This window comes from Pyrus communis, chromosome 16 (genome assembly GCF_963583255.1).
Source record: "Pyrus communis chromosome 16, drPyrComm1.1, whole genome shotgun sequence".
Taxonomy (NCBI): domain Eukaryota; kingdom Viridiplantae; phylum Streptophyta; class Magnoliopsida; order Rosales; family Rosaceae; genus Pyrus; species Pyrus communis.
The window spans coordinates 377,891-401,848 of NC_084818.1; the positions used below are offsets into that span (position 1 = coordinate 377,891).

Sequence of the window (23,958 nt, forward strand, 5' to 3'; positions counted from 1 at the left end):
TAAGTTCATAAAAAAATTAACTAATTATAAAAATTTAGGAAGTAATTAATTAAAATTAAAATTCAATGAAAAAATTAATAGTTATATACAAATTTAAGAGATAAACCGACAAATACGCCTGATTATTTATCCTCCCACACAGAGACCACAACGACACAGACCCACTGTTTGCTTGCTTAAGCCAGCCCACCTTCTTCAACCAAACCATCCAATATTATAATATATATATATATATATATTTTTCCAATTTTATTTTATTTTTAATTTTTTATTTCTTACAGAGAGAATAGAAACAGAAGGCCGGAAAAAACAAATAAAATAAGGCACAGAAATGAAAAATCCCCAATTCTGAATGGAAACCCTAGCCCTAGCCCTAACCCTAACCCGAATCCCTCAAATTGGACCCTCCATTTTCGTAATTCTTCGGATCTTCCTTCCCGCACTGCTCTTTGCTGGAGGCTGAGCTCAGCTCCGACTTTCTCCATTGTTCGCCGACCGAGAGAAATATAGAGAGAGGAGAGAGAGTGTGTGTGGGTGGGTGTGTGGTGCATGCGTTTATGTGTGTTATGGATAGTACGGATTCAGGTGCGGGCGAGTTCAGTGTAGGATCGATCGTCTGGGTGAGGCGGAGGAACGGGTCGTGGTGGCCGGGGAAGATAGTGGGCCCGGAAGAGCTCTCCACTTCGCATCTCACGTCGCCTCGCTCTGGGACCCCCGTCAAGCTCCTTGGCAGAGAGGACGCCAGTGTGTATGTCTCTCATTTTTTCCCCTTTTCAGTAAATACTTGTTAGTCTTAGCACTTTGGGTTGTGGTATGTTTATCCAGAAATTAGAAAAATAATAAAGTTTAGTGAGTATATTATCATGTTTTATTGTTGAATGAGCCGAAAAACTTGCGCTTTTATCTGTTGTACTTGAACAAATCACAACATATTGGAGCAGCAGTAGAAACCCATATCAGAGAAATACTGCAACTTTGTGGCCAACCAAGTTTTTAGGGCTAAAAGACACTGAAGATGAGATTATGTATGGAAAATATTTTGTTAGACTACTCTTCGGGATCAAATGCAATGTTAAATGCCAGGACTGAAACCCTATTCTATGCATACCTTTAGGTACACCTTGTCATGAAATACTTTGGTTATTTCTCAAAGGATAAAGAACCAAGCCCCAAAAATTCTGTATCTTTCATATTTTCATGATGTTGTTGTTGTAAGGTATATCTTTTATGTTGAGATTTATTTGTTAGCTGGTGAGTGGTTGGAGCACAGTAAAATCATGAGAGCAGTGGAATTCTCGGAGACGTTGTACTAGTACCATGGAGTCCCCTGTCATTATTTCCATGCCAATTTAATGAACTGTGTTCAATGTACATACAATTGGTTGTCATGTAGAACTATTTAGCAGAATCCTTCGAATGGTTCTGGCCTCCAGAGAATTATTACATACTGCTGATTCTTTTGGCCTTATCCGCCTAGCGGAAAATTTCATTACAAATTAGTTAAGATGGATTTCATTAACTATGTTATTCTCGCAGAATAGTCTAATTCAAACTGGAGTCTGTTCATACTTGCTGGTTCTTGTACTCTCACTTCTTTGGTTTTATGGTTTTACCTACTGTTATAGTAATGATATTCAGTGGTATTTCTTTTCAGTGACTGGTACAATTTGGAAAAATCGAAGCGTGTGAAGGCATTTCGATGCGGTGAGTTTGATGATTGTATTGAGAAGGCTGAATCAGCGCAGGGTATGCCTATAAAGAAAAGAGAGAAATATGCACGTCGAGAAGATGCTATTCTTCATGCACTTGAACTTGAGAAGCAGCTATTGAAGAAACAAGGAAAGTTAGGTATAAATTCTGAACGCTTGAACAGTAAGTTATCTGGTGTTGTGAAAAAGGAGTTAGTTATATCTTCCGAGAGTTTGGGAATTGACAATGTAAAACTTGGAAATTCCAAGTCACATATGTCTCATAGAAACGACATTATAGGCAGTCCTATGCCTTTTGAAAGAGTCAAAGAGGGGATTCAACCAAGTGGTGATGATGATCATTCTGAAGTCATGCCTCGGATGAGAGGCTTGCAAGACTTTGGTCTCAAAATTGCCCCTTCAAAGCGAAAAATTTCTTCTCTTGCTTCAAATGGTTCTTGGAAACCCACATTTAATGGTACCAATCCAGCTCTTAGTCGTGGTGGTCTTAGCATGGGAAGAACAAGTCATGTGAATGGTAAACATTCTTTAGAGAAACGGAGAAGGTCACATGATGGATTGAGTGATGAAATTTTGGTCAAGAGACCTGACAAACGTCGTCCTCTTGTTCAAGTTTTGCAGAATAGTGCAAAATTAGCAGTCCCACAGTGCTTGCATCCTGACAGTACTACTCTTTCTACTTCTATTTCAGGAGTGGAGTCGACTGGAGTTATTTGCAAGGCAAAGAGGAGTAAAATTGTATATTTGCCAGCTGAGTCTGGTGAATCCTTGGAGTATGAAGCGTCTCCTTCAAACCATGTAGCGATCTCAGCTTCCCCAGTTGGTGCTCGTCCTCATGCTGAATCCATGATTTCAGAGAACACTTCTGGCTTTACAGAGGATGACTCTGATTCTTCTGAAACTGATACTTCCGAGTCTGAGTTGGATTCATCTGAGACCGAACCAGATATGGATGAAGACATGCCTTTACTTTCAGGTTCAGCTTTTTACTACCTTTATATTTTGAAATTCCATGGTTTATGAGTTGCTAGATTGTCTGATTTAAAATAGCCTCACTCTTCATATTTGTTGGAAAGTTCAGCTCTATGATTCTTATTTATAATACATATGCTACATGCAATATTTTGAGTTCTTTTTGCATGTACCTCCATTAACGTTTGGTATGAATATTTTGATCTTTTATGGAAGATTCGATCTGTAGCATGTTTCTCATCTTAGTGCGCAGATTGTGATTTGGCAATTATGCTTTTAAATGTTTGCATTCGAACTACAGTCTATTTTTTTAACATAAATGAAGTCTATCGTTCCTAATTCTACCTTATTTTATTGTTTATATTTGTAAGTATGTGTTGTTATAGCTTGTGGAGTATGCACTTTATGCTATTGAGTTGGTTTCACTGGCTTTGGCCTCAATTGTTCATGATGGCTTCGCCACTTCTTTGTGAACACCCTCTAAATTTTGTCTGTAAATCAATCTATAGTACCAGAAGTGGGAAGATATGAAGCACAAGAACACAAAATCATGGTTGATGAGGAGCCTGATGAATTCTCGCATTCTGGTGATATGTCTCACCTCTATAGTCATGACTCTTTATTTGCTAGTGAAGCTGTTTCCAAATGGCAGTTGAAAGGGAAAAGGAATATCCGCAATCTTACGAAAAAGTCAGTGGATGCAACTTACGGCAAAGGCTATAATTATGGACCATATTCTGAAGAAAAGGTATGAACTTTTACCTAAATTATTCTTCAATCTCAAGTTTCCATTGATACATCAATGTTTTAAAAAATGATCCTTGAGGTGCGCCTAGGCAGCTTTGGAGGCGGGGCGGTGATGAAACGCCTCTGCCCAGCTGGAATAGGCTTAAACTTGCCTAGACGCCGTCGAGGCACGCCTGAGGCATTCAACTGGGCATTTTTTCTTTTCTTCAGAAACTGCCCAAGTTCAAGTTCAAGTTCAACTAGACTATATGACACACCCTTTAAGTTCAACTAGACTATATGACATACCCTCCGACTAGACTATATATGAATAATTTTAGGTCCCGTGAGACTATCGCCTCATGCCTCAAGGCTTTCATCTCACGCCTCAAGGCTTTCCCCTAGCCAGGGCTATCCATGAAACGCCTTGGCATCGCCTTTGCATTTTAAAACATTGTGATACATTGCTCTTAGTGATTATCCTCATAGAGTTAATGTCGATAGTAATGATTTTCAGACTGAGTTTGTTGGACTGGAAGATGAATACTCCATGGCATCAAGAGCTGCAGCAAGAAGTCGAAACAGTGTTGGTCAGAATATGATTGATTGGGAGGACTGGACCTGGGAGGATAGGTCTGCTAGGAACGAGTACTGGGACATCAAAAGAGAACGTTTTCACCCGGTATATGATGGCCATCATCGTTATCGCAGGAGGCCAAAATACTTGATAGATGTTGACTTGAAGGTCCAGGCAAGTTACCAAAAGGAGCCTGTTCCAATTGTTTCTCTGATGAGCAAGTTAAATGGGAAGGCAATAATAGGGCACCCAATCCAAATTGAAGCCTTAGAAGATGGGTCATCCAACTCGCTTCTTTCAACAGTTGATGAATTTGGTGAAGCAATTGACAATAATGGGGTTGTAACTCTTCCACATGCATGGAGGACAGCAAGGAGAACAGCAAATGTTCGAGTCCCACGCCCTCATTTATCATCTGCATTGGATGGTGATGAAACTGCTGACTACCTTCGCTTTTCAGATGAAGAAAGCAGACCACCATTTAAGAAATTAAATATAGGGAGCTTCAGTAACAAGGCAAGCCAGGGCAAAAGGAGCCTTCCTAACAACTCTCGGCTTCCCACTGATAGAAAGTTCTCAAAAAAAGCGGCCAAGAAAGTGATCCTATCGTCAAGCCAGAAAACGAGGACTATATCTTCAATACCCGTTGAACAGAATTTTAGTAACAAGCCTATACACCATGACAGCAGTAGTTATCAAAGGGATGGGCTGATCAAGCCGGAGTCTTCTGGGGCTGCTAAGACTGTAGCTTGCATACCTGTGAAATTAGTATTCAGTAGGTTACTTGAGAAGATCAATAGGCCGCCATCAAAAGCAGTTAGTACGGTTTTATTGAATAGCGAAAAGGGGAGAAATTCATGATAGATTTACTTGTACATTGTTATATAAGTACAATAAGATCAAACTGCTAGCACAATATTTTACAGCTATTCTCCTTTCTGGACGAGACTACCCACAAGGACACTAGAAGACTCTGTTTTTCTGCCGTCTTTTGGAATAATCAGATGAAGCGGGTTACCGACCCGAGGAAGCAGCCATGGAACAAACAGAGGGGTTGTCAACTGCATTGCATATTTGCTGGATATGGAATTCTGAGGATTTGAAGGAACTAGGCTTATGTAGGGAGGAAGTAGGTATAGATAGAATTCATAGGGAAATGTACATGTGATTCCATACAAGGCTATTAATTTGTATCTTGGCCGTCTTTCATTAACTAATTAAGTAACATGTAGCTATAAAAGGTGGGGAGTATGCTCTGTGAATTTGTAGTTGCTGATATTTCATTCCTTCTACGCTCTTTTTATTTTCGTACTCTGATTTTCCATGTATATATTTACAAGTAAATTGGATTACTAGTCCATATGCATTAGAAAAATGGGACAACTGGTGGCAAACTACAGTTTTTCACCACTTCTGGGACCGGATGAGGCTGGTTGGGAATTGCACCCTACTCGTGGCTACGATCAAGCAGATTCACAGCTTACAAAATATCAAACCTAGGACCTTCCTTTATTTCTTTTAGAGAGCTATTGTCTGCACTTTTCAACTGAACCACTTGTCTGTTAGTCCATAAACGTCAACTCTACGAAAATTACCTAAATTATAAATTGCAGTAATTTGTAGTTTTAGTTATCGAATTAAAAATTTATTAAAATTGACAAAATGTTTACGTCAATTCTCTAAAAAAATTCGTAAAAATTGTGCACGTACCTAAAAAGATGAAATTTTTTAATACCAACGAAAGTCCTACTCTAAACTAACACTATTGGGACGAAAAAAATTTAAACTTAGAATACATTGAATTAAAGAGAACCACCAGAACAAAAACCCAAAAAAAGAGAACCACCAGAACAGTTCAATTATTACTTAACACAGGAATTTATTTCTGTTCAATCACAATTTCCCGTGCTAATTATGCACGTGTCAAAATGCAGTGCAATTTTCAATTTCCTCCTTAAAAAGTTCACATGGCCCTACATTGCTGGGACTAGCCCAACCCATTTAAAGTTGGGTTGATTTAGATGTTAGGAACTCAAATTACCATACTGGGCCAGCCCAGCTTTTGTGGTATATAATTGACAGTTGACATGGCCCGGTCCAATACCACAGTGAATCCAAACCCTTTGAGAAACTTTTTGGGTCATTGTCCCGTTTCGTTCACAGGTAGAGAGAGATTGAGAGAGAGAGAGAGAGAGAGCGGGGAAAGCTTTGGAACCTCATCGGAGAGAGCGAGCGAGCGAGCGAAAGCTGCACTGGTGAGTTCGTCTTCCTCCATACTGTAAAGAAACAAGAATTTTGTGTTTCTTGATAACATTTTGACGATGATCAAATTCTATTGCGATCAAATGTGACCTGCGTTCTTCGATTAATTCGGTTTTTTCTAAATTGAATTTTGGTTTCTTGCACAAGACGCTAGGGGATCAACAGTTTCATTTTTTTTTTCTTTTGGTAATTTCATTGAAAACAATCGATGGAAAATAAAAATTAGAGCTTCAGAAAGCTTACTTAAGCATTGGAATTAATTGTGATTTTTAGCTTAATTTCATGGAAATATTCTTTAATTTCTGTTCATTATGTTTGTTTTTTATTTATTATAATTATGAAGCATTGGAATTCATCGTATTTTTAGCTTAGTTTCTTTGCTTTGGCTTAATTTCATGGAAAGATTCTTTAGTTTCCGTTAATTATGTTTGTTTTTATAATAATTATGATTCTGTAATCTGCATACACAGATTTATGCTTTCGGGTTTGATCAGTTCAAGAAATTGTAATATATTATAGATGAATTGGACAAGGTTTTCCACCAAGGTTTACAAAACTTGTGCGGCAGATTCCAAATGTGGATCCTCATTCCGTCATATTAGAAAACCCCATCAAAATGCTACTGAAGACACCAAAAGCATTCGTGTCCACTTTGGTTTTCAGTCTCAAAGAGGAAGTCTACCTGCTACATCATGCCCTCAGGATGGATCCTGTGTTTCTACTGTGGCTAAAGATTTTGAGCAGCGGTTGATTGGAGCAAGAAATGTAATTTCGAAGTTTAAAGGAAGTTCTATTTCAAAGTTTAAAGGAAGTTCTATGTGGTCTGAACAGAGACCGGTATCTTTGTCTCGTCAGTTTGGACACAAGGCTGGTAGTGGTGGTGATCCTGAATTGACTAGGGACTTCCTTGTACAGCTCTGGGTTGCAGATAGGAAAATGGAACAGTCTAAAAGAAAGAGAAGAGGGAAAGCTGTTAAGTATAGTAAAAAATCACCGTACCATTATTCATCCTATGGATGGTATCCAAGTGCACCTTTCAGTCAAGCAGTCTCTTATGATAAGGATGAACGCAATATGACACAACCGCCTCCAAGCCAATCCATCTCAGGATATCTGAAGCCAGAATCTCCAGAAGAGGTAAATTTTTTGCTCCCTGTTTTCTTTTCTGCCCTTAGAATTACAGCTTTTAAGCTTTTTCACAGAGATGCAATCACCTCATTTGCCATGCCCCCTGGTAATGTTTAGTAAGTATCGTCGTTTAAACTTAACTATAGTATGCTCTTAAAGAGTAGCAACTCAAATGTGATTTTTACTGCTGATAGAGACATTCTCTTATATAACTATGCTATAATTATTTGCCACAGTTATTTATTTATGCTCATCTTTCCAAGCATCTAGTATCCAAGCCATTGCTCGTTGTGCCTAGTTTGAGTAACATAAAATGTCTTGTCATTCGTTTTATTTTTTAGGCCCAGGTGATGCCTCTTCTTGCTAGATCAAATCTGCTGATTACTAGGGATATAGAGTGGGCAAATCTTGCTTTTGGATTTGAGCAGGTGATTCTTTTCCCTAATATTGTTCTCCCATGCACTAATTTGTATGTACATTTTGTCATGGCCGGAAGCATAAGATTATGTGCTTCAGTGCTTGACATATTTGCTGGTTCTATAACTGTCAACTTGACTTCTTTTAAAAGCCCTTGGTTTTCTTTCTGTTTGCCCCCCTCCCCGTCAAATTGTTCTCCTTGAATGTTCGGAAAAATATTTTATAAATTTAATAGGTCTGATGTTTCTATTCCAAATATATTTTGAGAACCAAGTCACGTGTAAAAGTTAGTAGAATTCTCCATCCCAGTAACTCTCTCTCTCTCTCTCTCTCTCTCTTTGAATACGTTATTTTCATGCAATCTGACATTTATTGGGCATCTCTTTCAGTTTGTCTTCTTGCTAGTGGTACTCTAGTTACTAATTCTATTTGACATAATTCCAGGAAAATCGGTATGGAATAGTGGATGTGTGCTACCCGGAGTCAGTGAGTAATCATTCTAGTTCATCTCACTCTCTTGACGTTTCCCATACAAGAAGTTTATGTTTTAAACTAATGGACCATATCCTGTTACTCAATGTTTTTTTTTGTAGCCTGTTGGTTTGATTCGTGAGCAGAGTCATGTTATTGCTAGACAGGTACTTTCTAACCCAATCTTTAAATTTTTGCTGATATTCTGTCATGTCCAGTTATGCAGCTTGAGCATGACATTGTTACTAAGTTACTTCATTTTGAATATTAAAGTTGATATGCGGATTCAAATATAAAATTACCTCCATTTGACCACTGATTGCTTCTTGTGCTTTATGTTATCTTAGGGAGGTTTTCCTGTGCTGATGTTTGCTTTTCATTTTGCAGTTGCTTCGTCTCAGGCGCCCTTTTGTTGCTCTTGTAACTGATGCCATGGGTAATGAGCTCTTTAGGGTGAGGATATAGAGCATTTATTTTTTATTTTTTGTGGAAAAATAAAAAGCATTCTGAATTATACTGACATTTCAGTTTGAGCCCTCATTTTTTTCTTATTTAGGTTCGCAGGCCTTTTTGGTGGATAACCAGCTCAATTTATGTAGAGATCAATGGTAAGGTAGGACAACTTGACATAATTTATCTGTTTGTCACCAAGCTGTTATAGAGATCGTTGAGAATGTAAATTCGCATTCAGATTGTTGATGGTGTTGGTTATCTGTTATTTCTAGGAAATCGGTGTGGTTCACAGGCGATGGCATCTTTGGAGGAGGGTGTATGATTTGTACCTAGGGTAATTTCCAAATGCTATTTTATTTTAATGTATTGTTTATTTGAATTCAGAATGAGTTACCTCATATAATCAAAGTTAGTGCCCTATACTGCACATTGTTGCCTTATGCTACATGGTTGTTGTAGGGATAAGCAGTTTGCAGTTGTTGAAAATCCTGGCTTCTGGCATTGGACTTTTACTTTGAAGGACATTGACGGGGGAGTTTTGGGTGAGATAGATCGTGAGTGGAGGGGTTTTGGCTTTGAGGTTTGTTTTCTTATCTTCTACAACATTAATATTGTATGAAGAAAATATTTTATGTTTCGGAATATGCATTTAGGGACCTAGATATCTTGTGATTAGCAATTAATGGTAAACTTGATCTTATGAAATCATGAATCTTTTAATTTTAGTTCAGTCTTTATGCGCGTATTTGGACTTTTTTGTCACTTTTTTTTTTCAGTTGGTTTCTTAAACTTTAAACATAAGGTATCATATTTGATCCCAAACGGATATGTACACTCCTGTGGGCCACCTCCGTTTGTTTGTGCTAGCCATCCAGATTGGAGGGTGTACACATGCCCTTGGGAATTATTTAGTTGGATTGAAGACCCAGATACCCCCATGCTATGAAAAAAATGCATATTGAGTTTGAGATAGTTCTCTGACTCAACAATATTCACCAAAGATTAATGCTCTATATATTCTTTTACCAAAGATCTTATATATTTTTGTATTTTTCAGTTAAGATATTAGATTTTATGTGGCATTGTTTGCAGATTATGTTGTAGATATACCAACTAACTTCCATATCATACAGATTTTCACTGATGCGGGGCAATATGTGATTCGGTTTGGGAGTTCTGATCCCAGCTCTATTACTGGTCCTTCTAGAATTGAAGAGTTGGAAGTCGTTCGACCACTGACTCTGTTAGAGAGAGCTGTAACCGTTGCTCTTGCTATATCGTTGGACAATGACTATTTCTCAAGACACGGTGGATGGTAAGCCAAAATCCAAATGACTCTTTCTTAAGTCACCATGGCTAGAATGTTCACGTTTGCATGTAGATACATACATCCTGACTTGGGTACAAATCACCGGCGTGTGCCATAAAAATTTAGAAAAAGTTCTGATCTATAGAGTATAGACTCAGGCAATCCAATTTCTGTCATCTTCACATTGTTTTCATAGTCCCATCTGAAGAAATCCATGGGAAATTTGGAAAAATAGCCAAAATTTGGCTTTGTCTATAATTTTAGCCTACTGTTTTAGTTTATCATAATTCTAACCAAAAGTTGGCTTGAAAGTACTCACATACTCTTAATGATTAGAAACTTGATTTCTTTCTGTCATTTCCCCTTCCCCACCCCTATATACTCTATTTGGTTCGGAGCCTTCTCTTTCATAGCATACTTGTCTCATAATTCCCAGTGCCGATTAACTTCCATTTTCTTGATCTACTTATGGAAACTCCGCCATAACTGGTACCATACTTCCCAACATACTCCTCTGTAACTCTTCCAATCCTTATTTTGGTTTTATTGAAAGAGAAAACGAATTAACAATCAGCATAGCTTTGATACTTAAAAGTCTACAACAACGGGAACGTATGACACCCAATTAACTTGCAGTAGTGTTTGTATAAAACTTTAGATATTTCTAATTTGATCATTGATTGATCGATAAAGATGAGAAGGAAAAGAGATACTTCAGATGATGAGAATTGGGAAGATGAGAAGGAAAGGGGAAGAGAGATGTGGTAGGCTAGGGTTTAGGCTAAGATTATCACAAGTCAAAAGAGTTGGCTAAATTTCTATATGGGACCTAAATTATGACTATTTTCTAAACTTCCTGAAATCTACGCTCTTTTATTCTTTATATCCTGTATGCCTTTTAGACTGTTTCAGTACTATTGCTGTCTCTGTCCTTGTTGCCTATTGAGCAAGAGTTGAAAATGCACGCTAATTTTGTTTGTATGTGTGTTGTGCGTGCGTGTGGTTTTTGTTTCGGTTCCAGGAGATTGCCATTTTATGAAGTAGGAGAATAGGCCTGGCTGGCTGTATGCTGAAGAAACAAAACTCCATATGGTATTGTCTTCGTTCTTAATAGGCGATGACTCTCAAAGACAAGGCCTTTCCGGCTGTGTTTAGGCGTGCGATTCTAGTGGATGATACGCTGTTTTTCTAGTTTATTTGTGAATACATTATTGTACTTTTAAGTCGTAAAGTGCCCATCTTGGATGATGAATGAGGATAAATTGTAAAATTACCATATCTTGGTATTGAAGGCGGATCAGTCTTCTAATCCTCGATTAGAAACCTCTTGTTAACTTCAAATTTCGACATGATATCCTTAACTTGTACAAACATGGCTTGATTATCCCGTTTAACTCAGTTTGGAATTTGGAATTTGCATAATATCAACTGGCAACCATGATAGTGGGAGCATATCCGCTCCCTTGCACCACAAGTTTAATTTGAATCATGGTACGTGAGATAGTTATAACTCTTCACTTTGTTTCTTGAGATTTAAAATTGATAGACGTGGTTCATGAGATTGTTCATCATCAATCATTTTGGTAAAAAAAAAAATCTTTTAAAATGAATAACTACCAGTTTAGGTAGAGGGATTGATTTGACAAAATAGTTGACAGTAGACAATTTAGGGACTACTTTATCGATTTTAAGTTTCAAAAGATTCACGTGACGAGTTATGTTAATTTCAGAAATTATGTTAGCAAAAAAAACCTCCCGTAAATTAGAAATATAAAAGGGACAAATGTGAAAATAAACCATAGAGGACGAGTGTAAAATCTAATTCAACCAAACCAAAACCAAATGCGTGGTTATGATTCGTGATGTCAAAATTGTCAACCTTTATGCTCATTACCATAGCTGGCATGATATCATCGCTCCAAATATCTCATCAGCACCATTTTTCACGTGTAAATTCACCCGACCTCTACCAGCATATGATTCATGAAGCTTGAAGAGGGGGGAGAAGAAAAGCAGCATTCTTTGCGGATCCATTTGATCGGTGAGCGCGACGAACATGGCTTCAGCTCTCGGCGGAGGTATTGCTTTGCTTTTGGCTGAATTTAAAAGAGAAGTTGGGAGAATTTCATATCTGGGTTTGTTTGGAAATTGAATTTTACTTCCAGTACGCGTCTCGTGAAATTGATTGGTTGTGAATTGTACAGGGATGGCTGTTGTGATCATGGGAGTCAGTGGTGCTGGCAAATCGTAAGCCTTCGACCTCAGCTTTTGTTATTTTTCATTTCTCTGTAAATATATATGTAACACTGTAGCACTGATGAGTTCATCATATCAAACTAGCATTTACATGCGCCCGAGCGAGGTCCTGAGTTCGATTACCGCTCCCTCCCCAATATTGCTTGTACATGGAAAAAACTAGCAGTCTTCAGAAGCACCACCGCACTGGATGCCAATGACTTTCTCAAATACCTTGGTGTGATTGGATTTAGATATAAATGGCATCACTTAAGAAAGTTGCAGTTTCTTATGTTCGATCCTCGAATGTTGTAGTTTCTGCTTCTTATGCATTCCGTTATGTGGTTCAACAGCACAATAGGCGAGATGCTGGCGAGAGAGACAAATTCTAGCTTTATATATGCAGATGATTTCCACCCTCAATCAAACAAAGGTAGATGCTGGTGTGTGTGTAGTTTACTTTCGATGTTAACAAGTTTTCTAGTTTCTAATCAATCTTTTATCTTCTTGTAATCAGAAAAGAAGCGTAATGGGAGCCCTCTCACTGAAGAAGACCGAATTCCTTGGCTTGAAACACTTTGAAATGGTGTAAGAGACAAGTTGCTAGGTGGAGGAACTGTGATTCTTGGGTGTTCAGCTCTGCAGAAGCGATACAGAGAAATTTTAAGATCTGCCGACCCTAATTATAAACCGGGAAATTGTGTCAGTTTGGTGAAGTTCGTCTTGTTGGATGCTCAGGCAGAGGTGTTGGTTGCTAGATTAGAAAAACGAATTACAGAAGGGAAGCATTTCATGTCACCTGCACTTTTGCAGTCTCAGTTAGGGTTGCTTCAGATTGATGATTCGGAAGGAATACTTAAAGTTGATGCCACTCTAACTCCTCAAGAAATTGTAAAGACCATTCAAAGATCGATTTTCGATTTAAGAGTTCAGAATTGTAATCATTAGGCCTGTTCAGTAGCGGCCTCGCACGAAACTGTAGATTTCTTCCGGTTCATAACGTTCTACCAGATGAAACTGTAATTTTCCACCATTTTTATGCAAGTTTGATATTAAGATGCATTCATATTCCCGCCTCTTTTGAATGACAGAAGAAGTGCTGTGAAAAAAACCTGTATTAATCATCGGAATGTAGCATAAGTATCCAACTTGAAGGTAAAGAGAGAGAGAGAGAGAGAGCAGAAACACACAAAAGTTACGTGGTTCAGCAATGTGCCTACATCCACGGGAAGCCAGACTGAAAATCCATTACTAAATAATTACAAGGATTTCCTATTTTCTATCACCCTTTCTATACAGGGGTATTGTACAAAGAATGTGGACTGAGATTGCCCTGTGATGCAGTCTGCAACTTTTGATGAAGAGAAGTTAGAACACAGCAAATCTGATGCACTTTTTCATGTTTAACTTGCGCTGCTCCAAAGTAAGGGTGTAACTTCTCATGTTCTTGAATCTTGATCAGCGATACTTCTCAGAGAAAGAAAACTACAGCTCCATCTGATGTAAATGTGCAAAGGCGATTGAACGGAACTCTAAACCCCTTATCACGTTCTTGATCAGCGAATACGGTTCAGATGAGCAAAGGGCTCAGGGTTAGCTTTGGGAGCTGGTTTAGCAACCTCGGGGACCCCAAAAACGTTCCAGAATCTGAGTGTTTCATCACCAGCTGCTGATGCGACCGTGCAACCATCGGGGCTCTGCAGTTAATTCACAATATAAAAGGATGAGGATTTAGTGTTCTGTCCAAAAAAAAAAAAAAAAAAAAAAAAAAAAAAAAGCTTATATATACTCAATTCAATTATAAGGTTGTCAGATTCATTACCTGAGCCATATAAAGAACTCTAGAAGTATGGCCTGTGAGCTCGGCAATTTTAGCCATCGAAGGGTATTTCCAAAGAGTGAGCTGATTCTGAGTAAACCCATGTGAGCTAAGCAGTTCCCTTTCATTCTTGTTCCACAGCAAAGCACAGACCTGAGAGCCAGTGTCGACTGAGTTCAAGCATGCACCTGTGTGAGTGTTCCAAAACTTTATGCACCGGTCACCCCCGCCTCCACCAGAAGCCAATAAATTGCCCTGGAAAGGACACCAAGCAAGGGCTTTCACTGCAGCTGTGTGATCTTCAAGCCTGTGAAGCCACTGAGTTGGTGAATTTGAAGATGCCACCGATCTGTCCCATATATGGAGAAGGTTGTCGTTTCCTCCACTAGCCAATTGCTGGCCTGAGGCTGACCACTTCAGTCCACAAACCTCTTGCTCATGTCCTCTGTATGTCTCAACAATGTGTGATCTAATTCTTACATCATTGTTAACAATGCAACCGTCCATCCCTCCAGTTGTAAGAATGTGGTTGTTCCACGCCAAAGAGCCTACTCGTGATCTGTGGCAACCTCTCAAAGTTCTCAGCTACAGAAAGAAACAACATAACAAGAAATGTTAGCAAAATTGGCCACAATGTAATATAAAATGGAAGAGGAATATGATGACCGGTCCAAGGATAAATGACAACCAAACAAACCAACCTGCTTTTTAGCAACCGAATCCCATAACTGTACTTCAGAATTGTCCAGTCCAATGGCAATGTGGCGCCCATCAGGAGCCCAACTGACGCTGGTAACAAATCCAACTCCATCCTCAAATGTGACCAGTTCCGAAGTAGAACCATTGGTAGCATCCCACAAATAAACTGTGCTTGCAAGAGCTATTGCGAGGACATTGCAGCTTCCCCAATCCAACAAATTGAGGTAGTAATCATCCACAAGGTCTGGAGCATCCAATGTCTTCTCTGAAGTCTGCACATTGCATCAAATCATTAGTAGTCAGTTAAACAGCACAACAATTTTTCAGAATAACCAATCAAGTTTAAGCAAATATATTCATGAGATCAGAATAAAAAAAATATACACACTTGAGGAATGTGCCTTCGGGCCTTTGCTGGTTTATCCTGTTGCAGAGAAGAGAACTCGCGTGGGAACATCTCAACAGGGGCAGGTGGCTTGTTCTTGAATGCAAGAATTCTACTCCGGTTCATGTTCATTGCCTCAGCCAACTGCTTCCGATAGGCCTCTCTGGATGGGGAAGAGACAGCTGGGTTTTCCTTACCTTTCCTACCTTCAGTTAACATCATGTTTGCGAAATCAAAATCCATTGCTGACCTGTTTGGTATGAACCTGTCCAACTGGTAATTACAAACGAGGCACATCAGAACGTCGGTCAATTATAGAACCCCTAATTCCAGAAATCGATTCGACATCAGATCCCAAAACTAGATGAACTCCAAACCCAAACCATATAACAAAAATTTTATTTTAAGGATGACACCAGAATAATTCAATCGAAGAATAAAACTTGTTTTTAATCAAATTTCAAAATAAATTTAACATCAGATCCCAAAAATGGGTAAATCCCCAAACCCCTAACATACAAACATAACATAATAAGGAAAACTAATGCAAAATATTTGAAAATTTTGAGTTTTAACAATAAAGACAAAATAAAGAGTAAAGTGAATATTACCGGGAATCCAAGATTGACTTTTTAGTGTAAAAATATGATTTTTTTTGTTAAAATGAACAGTATTATAAACTTTTCGTTAAAGTTTCCTAATTAATAAGGTAACGAGATTCAGAAATGAAATTCCAACCAATAAAAACAATCCAAATCAAAGTACAATAGATCCCTAATTTCCAAAATCAAATTGATTGAACCCTAATAAAGAACACAAAACCTAATTTCCGAAATCAAATCGACTAAACTCTAATAAAGATCTATCGGTATAAAATTAACAACTCACATTTTCCCGAGAATTCTTTCTCTGAAGAAACTGCTCTTGAAGAGGGCACCTAGACTGCGACTTCAAGTTAGATGGAGAACTCATTGATCCTGCATCCATTATGTAAAAATACCCACACAAAAAAATATATGTATATATGCGAAAAATTGAAAGAGAAAATTTTAAAAATCCTGCAAAAAGATTAGTTAGTTTGCAAAATCAATCCTGCAAAAAAGGGTTAGGTTCAATAAATCCCAAATCGAAAAATTGGACGGCGCGTGATGTGATTGATCTCTTAGCGTTGCAAAGAATTGCAATTTCAGAGAGAGAGAGAGAGAGAGAGAGAGAGAGAGAGAGGGAGAGAGAGAGTAACTGATTGATGCTGGGTTGAATCAGTGGGTTCATATAGCGATGAGATGAAGGGGATGGCTTTAGGGTTTAGGAAAATGAGGATCTGTTTTCAGAAGAGTATCTCGGGCTATGGAAAACTTGCAACGGCTATGTATCCCAGAGAGCCGTTGAAAACTTGTGTGACGGAAATGCCCCTGCGTTTGCTCAGATACACTACACCGTTTGAGTTGGAACCCCTAATCTAGTAATTTTAATTTTAATTTTAATGAAAAATCCCATATCACAATTATTATATATATCAACAATTATTCAATTATGTCTCATTCATTGAAAAATCCCTTTTCTTTATTTTTACAGATGGCCAACACTAGGGATTATCGGTAGCGAGACTCGAACCTAAGTCTTGTTCTAGCGAAGAGAACAATTGTTACCAACTCAACCAACTCTTGTTGACGTTTATTTATTATTTCGTAAAGAAAGAGAGTACATGAATCAAAATATCTCATTTGCTCCATTTCTGCCAAAATCAATGGAAAAATGAGAGCTTATGAATCAAGACATAGTCCATCCATGTAAAATTCGAAAATCTTAAATAATCCATCCAGCTAGTATTCATCCACATTGGGTTGGCGGGATCCGAGGTTGCCCCATAGCTACTGCCCCTCGATTAGGGATAGAACCGCCCCCTGACATATCACTGTTCTTTGCTGAGTTTAAGTTGACATAGTAGACAATTCCGAGTACCACACTAGCAAATGACAAAAGGGCACCTCCAGCAAACACTCCGGGTTTCACAACGTAACAGTCGTAGCTGCCAGAGTATGTGATTTCTACATCATGCCGGTGAGTGAGTGCGGCACCAGCCAGCAGCAGAAAAAACGCTATAACGAATGCGATCCTGCCCAGTGGAGATCAGAGTAAAACACAGGCATTGTTAATCCAGTTGAAACAGATAGACAAGTTGCAGAACCCAGCTCGAACTGTACAGACAGACAAGTTTCCTTTTTCTTGCAAAATGATAAAAAATATGCAATGTTCTAACCAGAGAAACAACGGCAGCAACAAGAATAGTAAGAAACTGGCAAGATAACAAAACGATGAACTCAACAATCTTGTTCAACATTTCCGCCCGTCAGATGGCCAAACCATCTAAGCCAGCCATGCTCTTGGATTAGCTGCCTTAGTTATTTTCCTCATGAATGATGCAACAAGTTGTCGTTGAGAATTACCAGGAAAAAACAATGAGTAACTGTGCTACCGTCGAGTTAGAGTTTGAAGGCTGGGGCCTCCTTTGGCAACAATTGCACCCGGTTGAAACATTTATAATTATTTGAGCTAACATAAGAGCCACTGCAGCAGTTACACCAAGTCCAAAAGCCGGAGTGTCGGGGTATTCACTTGCAGTAGTCGAGTCAAAATGAACCTGAGAACGCTGCGGGTAGAAAATAAAAGTAACAGAACATTTCAGCATCGGTTCCACAATTCAAACTGAATGCCAAGAAAGCTGGAAAAAATCCGGCGAAGAAAAAATAAACTAAACTTAGCATGAAGAGGCACTTGCTTAAAAGTTCTCAACAATCACTCCATACTGAAAGCTAATAACTTGTGAGCATATTCTAGTAACCTTCAAATGGAGAGGAAAGCGTAAATCTTTCAGTCTCTCCGTTAACCTCCATCGCAGATTCTTACACAACTCTTTTGATATCATTATAAACATTTAACACACTTAAATGAAAGGATAGAACCTAAAAATGATCGTTCTGAGTTCAGATTCGAGATTTTAATCGCATTTATAAACATTTAACACACTTACAAACAGCGTTTTAGTTTACTGAAGAAAAAAAAAAAGGCAAATCTTCATTGACAAACTACACTAGTTAAAGCATTGAAATCAAACAAGATATTAAAGCTTCAAGCTTTGGAATTTGTACCCTTCAAGGATGAACAAAACCGAATAGTTAGCTTTTACCACGATTCTGGTGCGCTTGGCGCCGAAACCTGCAGCTGCAGATAGCATCCCCAGGAGTCCCACAGCCCAGCAAACCGGAAGCATTTTTCGCTCCATCTCTGGCCTGTCAAGCACTTTTCTCTCCATATCTGGCTTCTGCGTTCAGCCAAAAGCAGCTTCCCAGTCACTCTTCTGTTTCTGGCTATTGGGCGTAGATTTTGGTGATTTGCCTGAAGAGAGGTTGTGCGTGAATTATGATGTCGGCCGAAAAAAGGCGGCAAGTCAACCGGCCAAGTAAAAAGGCGGCAAGACAGAAGAAAACAAAAGATTATAACTATAATTTTCATCGATTACAATTTACAAGGTTGTTTAGATACGTTAAAAGAGGACCAATGTGAAATGTCGGCCAATAAAAAGCCCATGTAAAATTCGTAAATTTTAAATAATCCATCCATCTGGCAGTCAATCGGCATTCAATCCATGCGCATTGGGTTTCTTGGACAGTACGGTATGCGCAAAATTAAATACAACCATAAGAAATCTACTGACAAAACGAACACAGGGATTATACAGAAAACAACCGATTTCCTGGAATTCCAACCATTACATCTTCAGAGACTGATCATAGGCTCATCCCATAAACTCTAGTGATGCATCCCCCGTATCATGTGAATTGCCGTCTCATATACGTATCTTCATGGACAAATACTGGTTCTTGGGTCGTAGTACTCTGCGGTGGGATCTGGAGTTGTTGCCCCATAGCTATTGTCCCTTGAGTTGGCGCAGAACCGCCCCATGATGTATCACCGTTCTTTGCTGAATTTAAGATTACATAGTAGACAATTCCGAGCACCACACATGCAAATGACAAAAGGGCACCTCCGGCAAACACTCCCGGTTTCACAACGTAACAGTAGTAGTTGCCAAAGTACATGCTTTCTACACCATGTCGGTCATTGAGTGCAGCACCGGTGAGCAGCAGAAGAAACGCTATAACAAATGTGAACCTGTACCAGTGTGGAGATTGGAGTAAAACACATGCATTGTTAATCCAGTTGAAACGGATAGACAAATTGCTAAAGCCAACTCAAATCGTACAAACAGACATGTTTCCTTTTTCTTGTGGGAAAAATAATGTGCATGTGCTTTTAAACCAAAAAAAGAAAACAGCAGCAACAAGAAAGGTAAGAAACTGGCAAGACAACAAAACGACGAAATAATGAATCGTGCTTAGCATTTACGCCTATCAGAGAGCCAAATAGTTCAAACCAATCATGCTTTTGGATTACCCGCCTTAGTCATTTTCCTCGTGAATGATACAACAAGTTGTAGTTGAGAATTACCAGGAAAAAACAAAGCAGAACAGAGCTACCGTCCAGTTAGAGTTGGAAGGATGCGGGCTCCTTTTGCAACAAATGCACCCGGTTGAAACATTTATAATTATGTGAGCTAACATAAGAGCCACTGCAGCAGTTACACCGAGTCCAAGAGCCGGACTCCGAGGGTATTCGCATTGAGTATTTGAGACAAACTGAACCTGAGAACCCTGCGGGTTAGAAACAAAAGTAACACAACATTCAGCATAAACAATGCCAACAAAACTGGAAAAAGCGGGAGAAGAAAACAAAAAAACAAAACTTAGCATGAAGAGGCACTTGCTTAAATATTCTAAACAATCACTCCATACTGAAAGCTGACGACTTGTGAGCATATTCTAAACAGATTGAGGTCCATCGACAATAACTTCCAAATGGATAGGAAGGCGTAAATCTTTCAGTCTCTCTTTTGACATTACAGTTCAAAATGAGCTATTATCATTATGTGCAACAAAAAGACAAAAAAATGAAAGCATAGAACATAAAAATGACAGTTCCGAGTCCAGATTCGAGATTTTTAGCCGCATTGGTAAACATTTAACACACTTCCAAACCACGTTTTAATTTACGGCAAACCTTCATTGACAAACTACACTAGTGAGTTTCCGCATGGTCATTTTGGACGCCCGAAAGTTAAAGCATTGAATTCAAATAAAGAATTGAAATTTGGACGTTGAGCTACATCGAAAGTCTTCCCGAAAGGGAGAAATGTAGAAGTCAGCTAAGCTAAAAGCCATTTTATTGATTAAGCTAATCCAAATAGAAGGGCTGGGTCTGGCCCGTCTGAGGTACCAAATGACAATATAAAAGGTGCCTCGATTTCGGAGTGGAACTTCGAAAACGCACAGTGGAACTGTGGAAACAACAAAACTCCGTTTCGTCAAAGCAAATAAGAAATTAAAGCTTCAAGCTTTGGAATTTGCACCCTTCAAGGATGAACAAAACAGAATAGTTAGTAATAATATGAAATCCCTCTCCTACTTTACTTAACTTCCCAACTTTTCCCAGCAACCAAACAGAGGGGCAGAGTATAACTAAGCAGAAAGCAAGCAAATTTAGACGAGCCCATGTGAAGAAAATAAGATCTAAGCAAAACCCAGATGAGCTTTTTAGCTTTTACCTTGATTCTCGTGCCCTCGGCGCCGAAACCTGTAGCCGCAGATAGCAGCCCCAGGAGTCCCACAGCGCAGCAAACCAGAAGCACTTTTCTCTCCATCTCTGGCTTCTGGGTTCAGCCAAAAGTAGCTTTCCACTCTTCTTTTTCTGGCTATTGGGCGTAAGATTTTGGTGACTTGCCTTAAGTGTTACGAAGAAGAGAGGACGTAAAGTTTGTGGTGCGTGAATTATGATGTCCTATATAGGGAAGCTCAGGGGGTCAGCACCGAACCGGACAAGTCAAAAGCGCCAAAAAAGGGGTAAACAAAAGGCTAAAAATGTAATTTTACTCTATTGCAATTTACAGGGTCGTTTAAATACAGAAAAAGAGGCCCAATGTGAAATGTCGGCCCAAGAAAAGGCCCAAAGCGACAAAATACATTGGTAAACCAGACCGAGAATAAATATAGGATTGTTTTTTACACGTTCATTTTTATCTCTCACACACTCCTGCTAATTTTTTGTCGTTAATCTTCTTCAATTCATATGATCCACGGCTGAATATTAAGAAAGGTGTGTGAGAAGTAAAAATAAATATGTGAATAGCATTATCATTGTTTCAGTCATGACACGTTCGATTTTCAATTTTCGATTTTTCCCCTTAAAACCGAACCGGTTTAGCTTATATAATTTTGTATTTGTTTTCAAACGTTTATTTATCTTTTGTCTCGTCATCTCTTTCACCCTTTCCTCCAAGCCAAACAAAAATAAGCAGCCCAACCAAAACGGCAAAACGTATTGTTCTTGTAAATTGCTAGTTTTATAATATCAAGCCAAACCGAACATTAAGCAGTATATATATTTTTTTTCTTGAGATATATTAAGTAGTATAAATTGGAACCTACCCAACTCGTAGGTTTACTTGTTGCTCATGACTTGTTAATTTCGTATATTATATTCATAAGAAATTGTTATTGAATCTCCAAATAAAATCATATCGCACGTAGAACCACAATTTCATTCAATCAGATACCAATATTACTCTCCAAGAAAGAAAAATGCTACCCTTCTTGAATTGATCTTTTAAATCTCAAAAACTCCATGTTGTTTTAAATGTGTGTTCATTGAAGACCATATACAAGCAAAGCTCCAACGCCGGCGAGACCAGCCACCAGGCCAATGATAACGGCAATCGGAGGCAAACTGCCACCAATGGCTTTCCCGGTGTTGACATCGTATCGTGCAAACCGCTTCTTTGGTGCTAGACATTGAGGGCATGCGTACGCATCCGGCTGCAAATGAAATAGTATTATGCATTGCTTACCATGCACGTCAAAATCACGTAGCACACAGCTTGTCTAACCTAATTCGTAATTGGGGGAAATGAAGCTAATTAAATACCTGTTCATCAAAAGGCTTCTGTAACGTACATATGAATCCATAGTCAAGGTATATGTGAGTAGCTCTAGCCTGAAAATTGTTCATGGTCCAACCATTCAATTAGTATTATTTATAGGGTGCAGAAAGTAAAAAATTACGGAACAAATAAAACACTGTCACATCAGTTGGTGTCTTCAAAGTTGAATTTAAGTTATACGGAATTCTTACCTTTCGAGTCTCAGTTAGTTTCCGTCCAAATCGAGGCGGAGCCGGTCACTTTGGCAGGCGTTTAACGTCTACAGTAGCACCACCTCTGCATTAAAAATGATCACAGCTAACTTCATTTTTACAATCTAAAACAGTGTTATTAATTAAATCAAAATCAATTTATCTGCTAAGAGGAAATTAAGAAATAGATAAGCAACCTGTTAACAACGAGTCTGGCTTGGCATTGATGGCAGTTTTTGTAAACCCTAGTTTATCTGCTGGCCATAATTCATCACCAAAGAAGCTGCTAGTGTAGAGGACTTGGTCCCCTGCCTTGAGCCCTGCCCTTGCTGCATTCCCACCTCCATCCACAGCCTGAACACAGTATCAATAGGTACATATATATATAATATAAGCTGCCAATTGTAAGTGATCATATTCATACATAAATAGGTATTAGCATTCCAAAATACTCGTTCCTTCTTTATTTTTACCTGTAAGGCGAAGTGCAAATAACTCTTTTGGAGTGCGACTAATTTTAATCTCCCAACTTCATACAATAACATGGGATCGTTTGGGACTTTTCTATGGGAAGAACTTATGTTCAAAAGCACTTTCATTAGCAGGTGTTTCTCTAGAAAGTGCTTATATGACTCAAAAATGCTTTTAAGTTTTTATACCAAAAGTAATCGGAAGCACTTTTGATAGTCATAGAACACTTATAACAAGCTTTTCAAAAAGCAATCTCAACCAGTCCTAAATGGTGCATTTGAAGTTAGAAAATGGAAGATATTGGGGTTTACTCCGGGCTTTTGACCCAAAGTGAGGCCTAATGGCTTGTCCACCTCAGCCTCAATCGACTTGGAAGCCCCTGTAGTTCTTGCTGTAACCCTAAGCCCTCTTCCTTTCCCTACGTTGTAGTTGCCTAAACCACTCCTGTTATTCTCAGCAGCTACCAGCAAAGAATCAAACACTCCCTTTTTGGCTTCTCCGAGTGACAATCCTTGGAAGCTAGTTTTCTTGACATAGCAAGAAAAAATACAGAATCATAAGGCTTGTGTAATGGCGTAGCTCATGAAACTTACTTAAATTGGAATGCCGCTATAACACTATCTCAAATTATAACACGCACTGCAATGCGTTGTAACTTTTTCATATTAGTTGGCATCTCCGTTGCAAGGAAGTTCTTCTTGTGCTTTGGCCATTGGATTAGAGTAGGTACCTACCTGGCACTGATTTGGTGCCAATTGCTTTGGAGTTGTGAGCTGTGGAGTTCTTGTCGAGTGGTGCCTTTTGAATGCGGCGGAGCAAGAGGAGGAGGAGGAAGCAGCTGCAAGCACCGCCTGTGACATGTTTAATTTGGCACCACTAAAGTGCGGCTAGACAAAGAAGCTAGAGTGAGTCAGGCACACAATCTACGGTCTGTCTTTTTTCTGGATGAAATTGTTGTGCACAGAATTGTGGTGCCAGATAAACTTTGATTGGCCACGATTTGATTCAATGGCCAGCCACAAATTACAAGCACCAATTTTCTCTGGAATTAATTTTTATTAGTTCATTAGTTTTGAGCAG

At 38.8% G+C, this 23,958-nt stretch overlaps 5 protein-coding genes, 2 long non-coding RNA genes and 1 pseudogene across 8 annotated transcripts; 3 read left to right on the forward strand and 5 right to left on the reverse strand.

The window, feature by feature from the left end:
- Window positions 1-266: 266 nt before the first annotated feature.
- On the forward strand, window positions 267-5,280 carry LOC137720322 (uncharacterized protein At1g51745-like). Of its 2 annotated transcripts, none has more exons than XM_068459375.1 (4): window positions 267-748; window positions 1,655-2,685; window positions 3,191-3,429; window positions 3,925-5,280. In XM_068459375.1, exons 1-4 carry the CDS (start codon window positions 558-560, stop codon window positions 4,843-4,845), a joined length of 2,382 nt encoding a protein of 793 aa, XP_068315476.1. In that variant the 5' UTR covers window positions 267-557; the 3' UTR covers window positions 4,846-5,280. The 2 variants fall into 2 exon arrangements, with proteins under 2 accessions (XP_068315476.1, XP_068315477.1); XM_068459376.1 differs by having other exon boundaries at window positions 3,197-3,429.
- Window positions 5,281-6,160: 880 nt separating this feature from the next.
- On the forward strand, window positions 6,161-11,418 carry LOC137720324 (altered inheritance rate of mitochondria protein 25-like). Its single transcript, XM_068459377.1, has 11 exons — window positions 6,161-6,239; window positions 6,766-7,383; window positions 7,716-7,802; window positions 8,236-8,277; window positions 8,385-8,429; window positions 8,650-8,715; window positions 8,819-8,875; window positions 8,988-9,049; window positions 9,175-9,295; window positions 9,849-10,030; window positions 11,046-11,418. The coding sequence occupies exons 2-11, from the start codon at window positions 6,766-6,768 to the stop codon at window positions 11,074-11,076; spliced, it is 1,311 nt and encodes a 436-aa protein (XP_068315478.1). The 5' UTR covers window positions 6,161-6,239; the 3' UTR covers window positions 11,077-11,418.
- A 412-nt stretch (window positions 11,419-11,830) lies between these two features.
- LOC137720924 (gluconokinase-like) lies at window positions 11,831-13,335 on the forward strand (annotated as a pseudogene).
- Window positions 13,336-13,388: 53 nt separating this feature from the next.
- Window positions 13,389-16,367, reverse strand: LOC137720923 (cell division cycle 20.1, cofactor of APC complex-like). The gene is made up of 5 exons (XM_068460043.1): window positions 16,051-16,367; window positions 15,166-15,435; window positions 14,780-15,049; window positions 14,082-14,663; window positions 13,389-13,956 (listed from the first exon to the last, which is right to left on the reverse strand). The coding sequence occupies exons 1-5, from the start codon at window positions 16,147-16,149 to the stop codon at window positions 13,816-13,818; spliced, it is 1,362 nt and encodes a 453-aa protein (XP_068316144.1). The 5' UTR covers window positions 16,150-16,367; the 3' UTR covers window positions 13,389-13,815.
- A 457-nt stretch (window positions 16,368-16,824) lies between these two features.
- Window positions 16,825-17,908, reverse strand: LOC137719506 (uncharacterized). Its single transcript, XR_011066400.1, has 2 exons — window positions 17,610-17,908; window positions 16,825-17,278 (listed from the first exon to the last, which is right to left on the reverse strand). It is a non-coding gene; the product is annotated as an uncharacterized lncRNA (long non-coding RNA).
- A 733-nt stretch (window positions 17,909-18,641) lies between these two features.
- Window positions 18,642-21,013, reverse strand: LOC137720968 (protein VASCULATURE COMPLEXITY AND CONNECTIVITY-like). Its single transcript, XM_068460094.1, has 3 exons — window positions 20,825-21,013; window positions 19,672-19,874; window positions 18,642-19,335 (listed from the first exon to the last, which is right to left on the reverse strand). Exons 1-3 carry the CDS (start codon window positions 20,918-20,920, stop codon window positions 18,993-18,995), a joined length of 642 nt encoding a protein of 213 aa, XP_068316195.1. The 5' UTR covers window positions 20,921-21,013; the 3' UTR covers window positions 18,642-18,992.
- A 721-nt stretch (window positions 21,014-21,734) lies between these two features.
- LOC137721571 (uncharacterized) lies at window positions 21,735-22,755 on the reverse strand. Its single transcript, XR_011066655.1, has 3 exons — window positions 22,605-22,755; window positions 22,201-22,492; window positions 21,735-22,091 (listed from the first exon to the last, which is right to left on the reverse strand). It is a non-coding gene; the product is annotated as an uncharacterized lncRNA (long non-coding RNA).
- Window positions 22,756-23,132: 377 nt separating this feature from the next.
- LOC137721021 (uncharacterized) lies at window positions 23,133-23,738 on the reverse strand. The gene is made up of 2 exons (XM_068460146.1): window positions 23,613-23,738; window positions 23,133-23,405 (listed from the first exon to the last, which is right to left on the reverse strand). Exons 1-2 carry the CDS (start codon window positions 23,736-23,738, stop codon window positions 23,133-23,135), a joined length of 399 nt encoding a protein of 132 aa, XP_068316247.1.
- Window positions 23,739-23,958: the final 220 nt, after the last annotated feature.

Coding starts and splice junctions, on each gene's coding strand:
- LOC137720322 (XM_068459375.1), top strand. CDS start 558: ATGTGTGTTATGGATAGTACGGATTCAGGTGCGGGCGAGTTCAGTGTA. Junction 2,686..3,190: donor AGACATGCCTTTACTTTCAG/GTTCAGCTTTTT, acceptor ATCAATCTATAG/TACCAGAAGTGGGAAGATAT. Junction 3,430..3,924: donor GACCATATTCTGAAGAAAAG/GTATGAACTTTT, acceptor AATGATTTTCAG/ACTGAGTTTGTTGGACTGGA.
- LOC137720324 (XM_068459377.1), top strand. CDS start 6,766: ATGAATTGGACAAGGTTTTCCACCAAGGTTTACAAAACTTGTGCGGCA. Junction 7,384..7,715: donor AGCCAGAATCTCCAGAAGAG/GTAAATTTTTTG, acceptor TTTATTTTTTAG/GCCCAGGTGATGCCTCTTCT. Junction 8,430..8,649: donor GTCATGTTATTGCTAGACAG/GTACTTTCTAAC, acceptor TTCATTTTGCAG/TTGCTTCGTCTCAGGCGCCC.
- LOC137720923 (XM_068460043.1), bottom strand. CDS start 16,149: ATGGATGCAGGATCAATGAGTTCTCCATCTAACTTGAAGTCGCAGTCT. Junction 15,436..16,050: donor GAAAGAATTCTCGGGAAAAT/GTGAGTTGTTAA, acceptor TGTAATTACCAG/TTGGACAGGTTCATACCAAA. Junction 13,957..14,081: donor GAGTTCTTTATATGGCTCAG/GTAATGAATCTG, acceptor AATTAACTGCAG/AGCCCCGATGGTTGCACGGT.
- LOC137720968 (XM_068460094.1), bottom strand. CDS start 20,920: ATGGAGAGAAAAGTGCTTCTGGTTTGCTGCGCTGTGGGACTCCTGGGG. Junction 19,875..20,824: donor CCGAGGGCACGAGAATCAAG/GTAAAAGCTAAA, acceptor TCTAACCCGCAG/GGTTCTCAGGTTCAGTTTGT. Junction 19,336..19,671: donor TTCTGCTTTGTTTTTTCCTG/GTAATTCTCAAC, acceptor ACACTGGTACAG/GTTCACATTTGTTATAGCGT.
- LOC137721021 (XM_068460146.1), bottom strand. CDS start 23,738: ATGTCACAGGCGGTGCTTGCAGCTGCTTCCTCCTCCTCCTCTTGCTCC. Junction 23,406..23,612: donor TGGCACCAAATCAGTGCCAG/GTAGGTACCTAC, acceptor TGCTATGTCAAG/AAAACTAGCTTCCAAGGATT.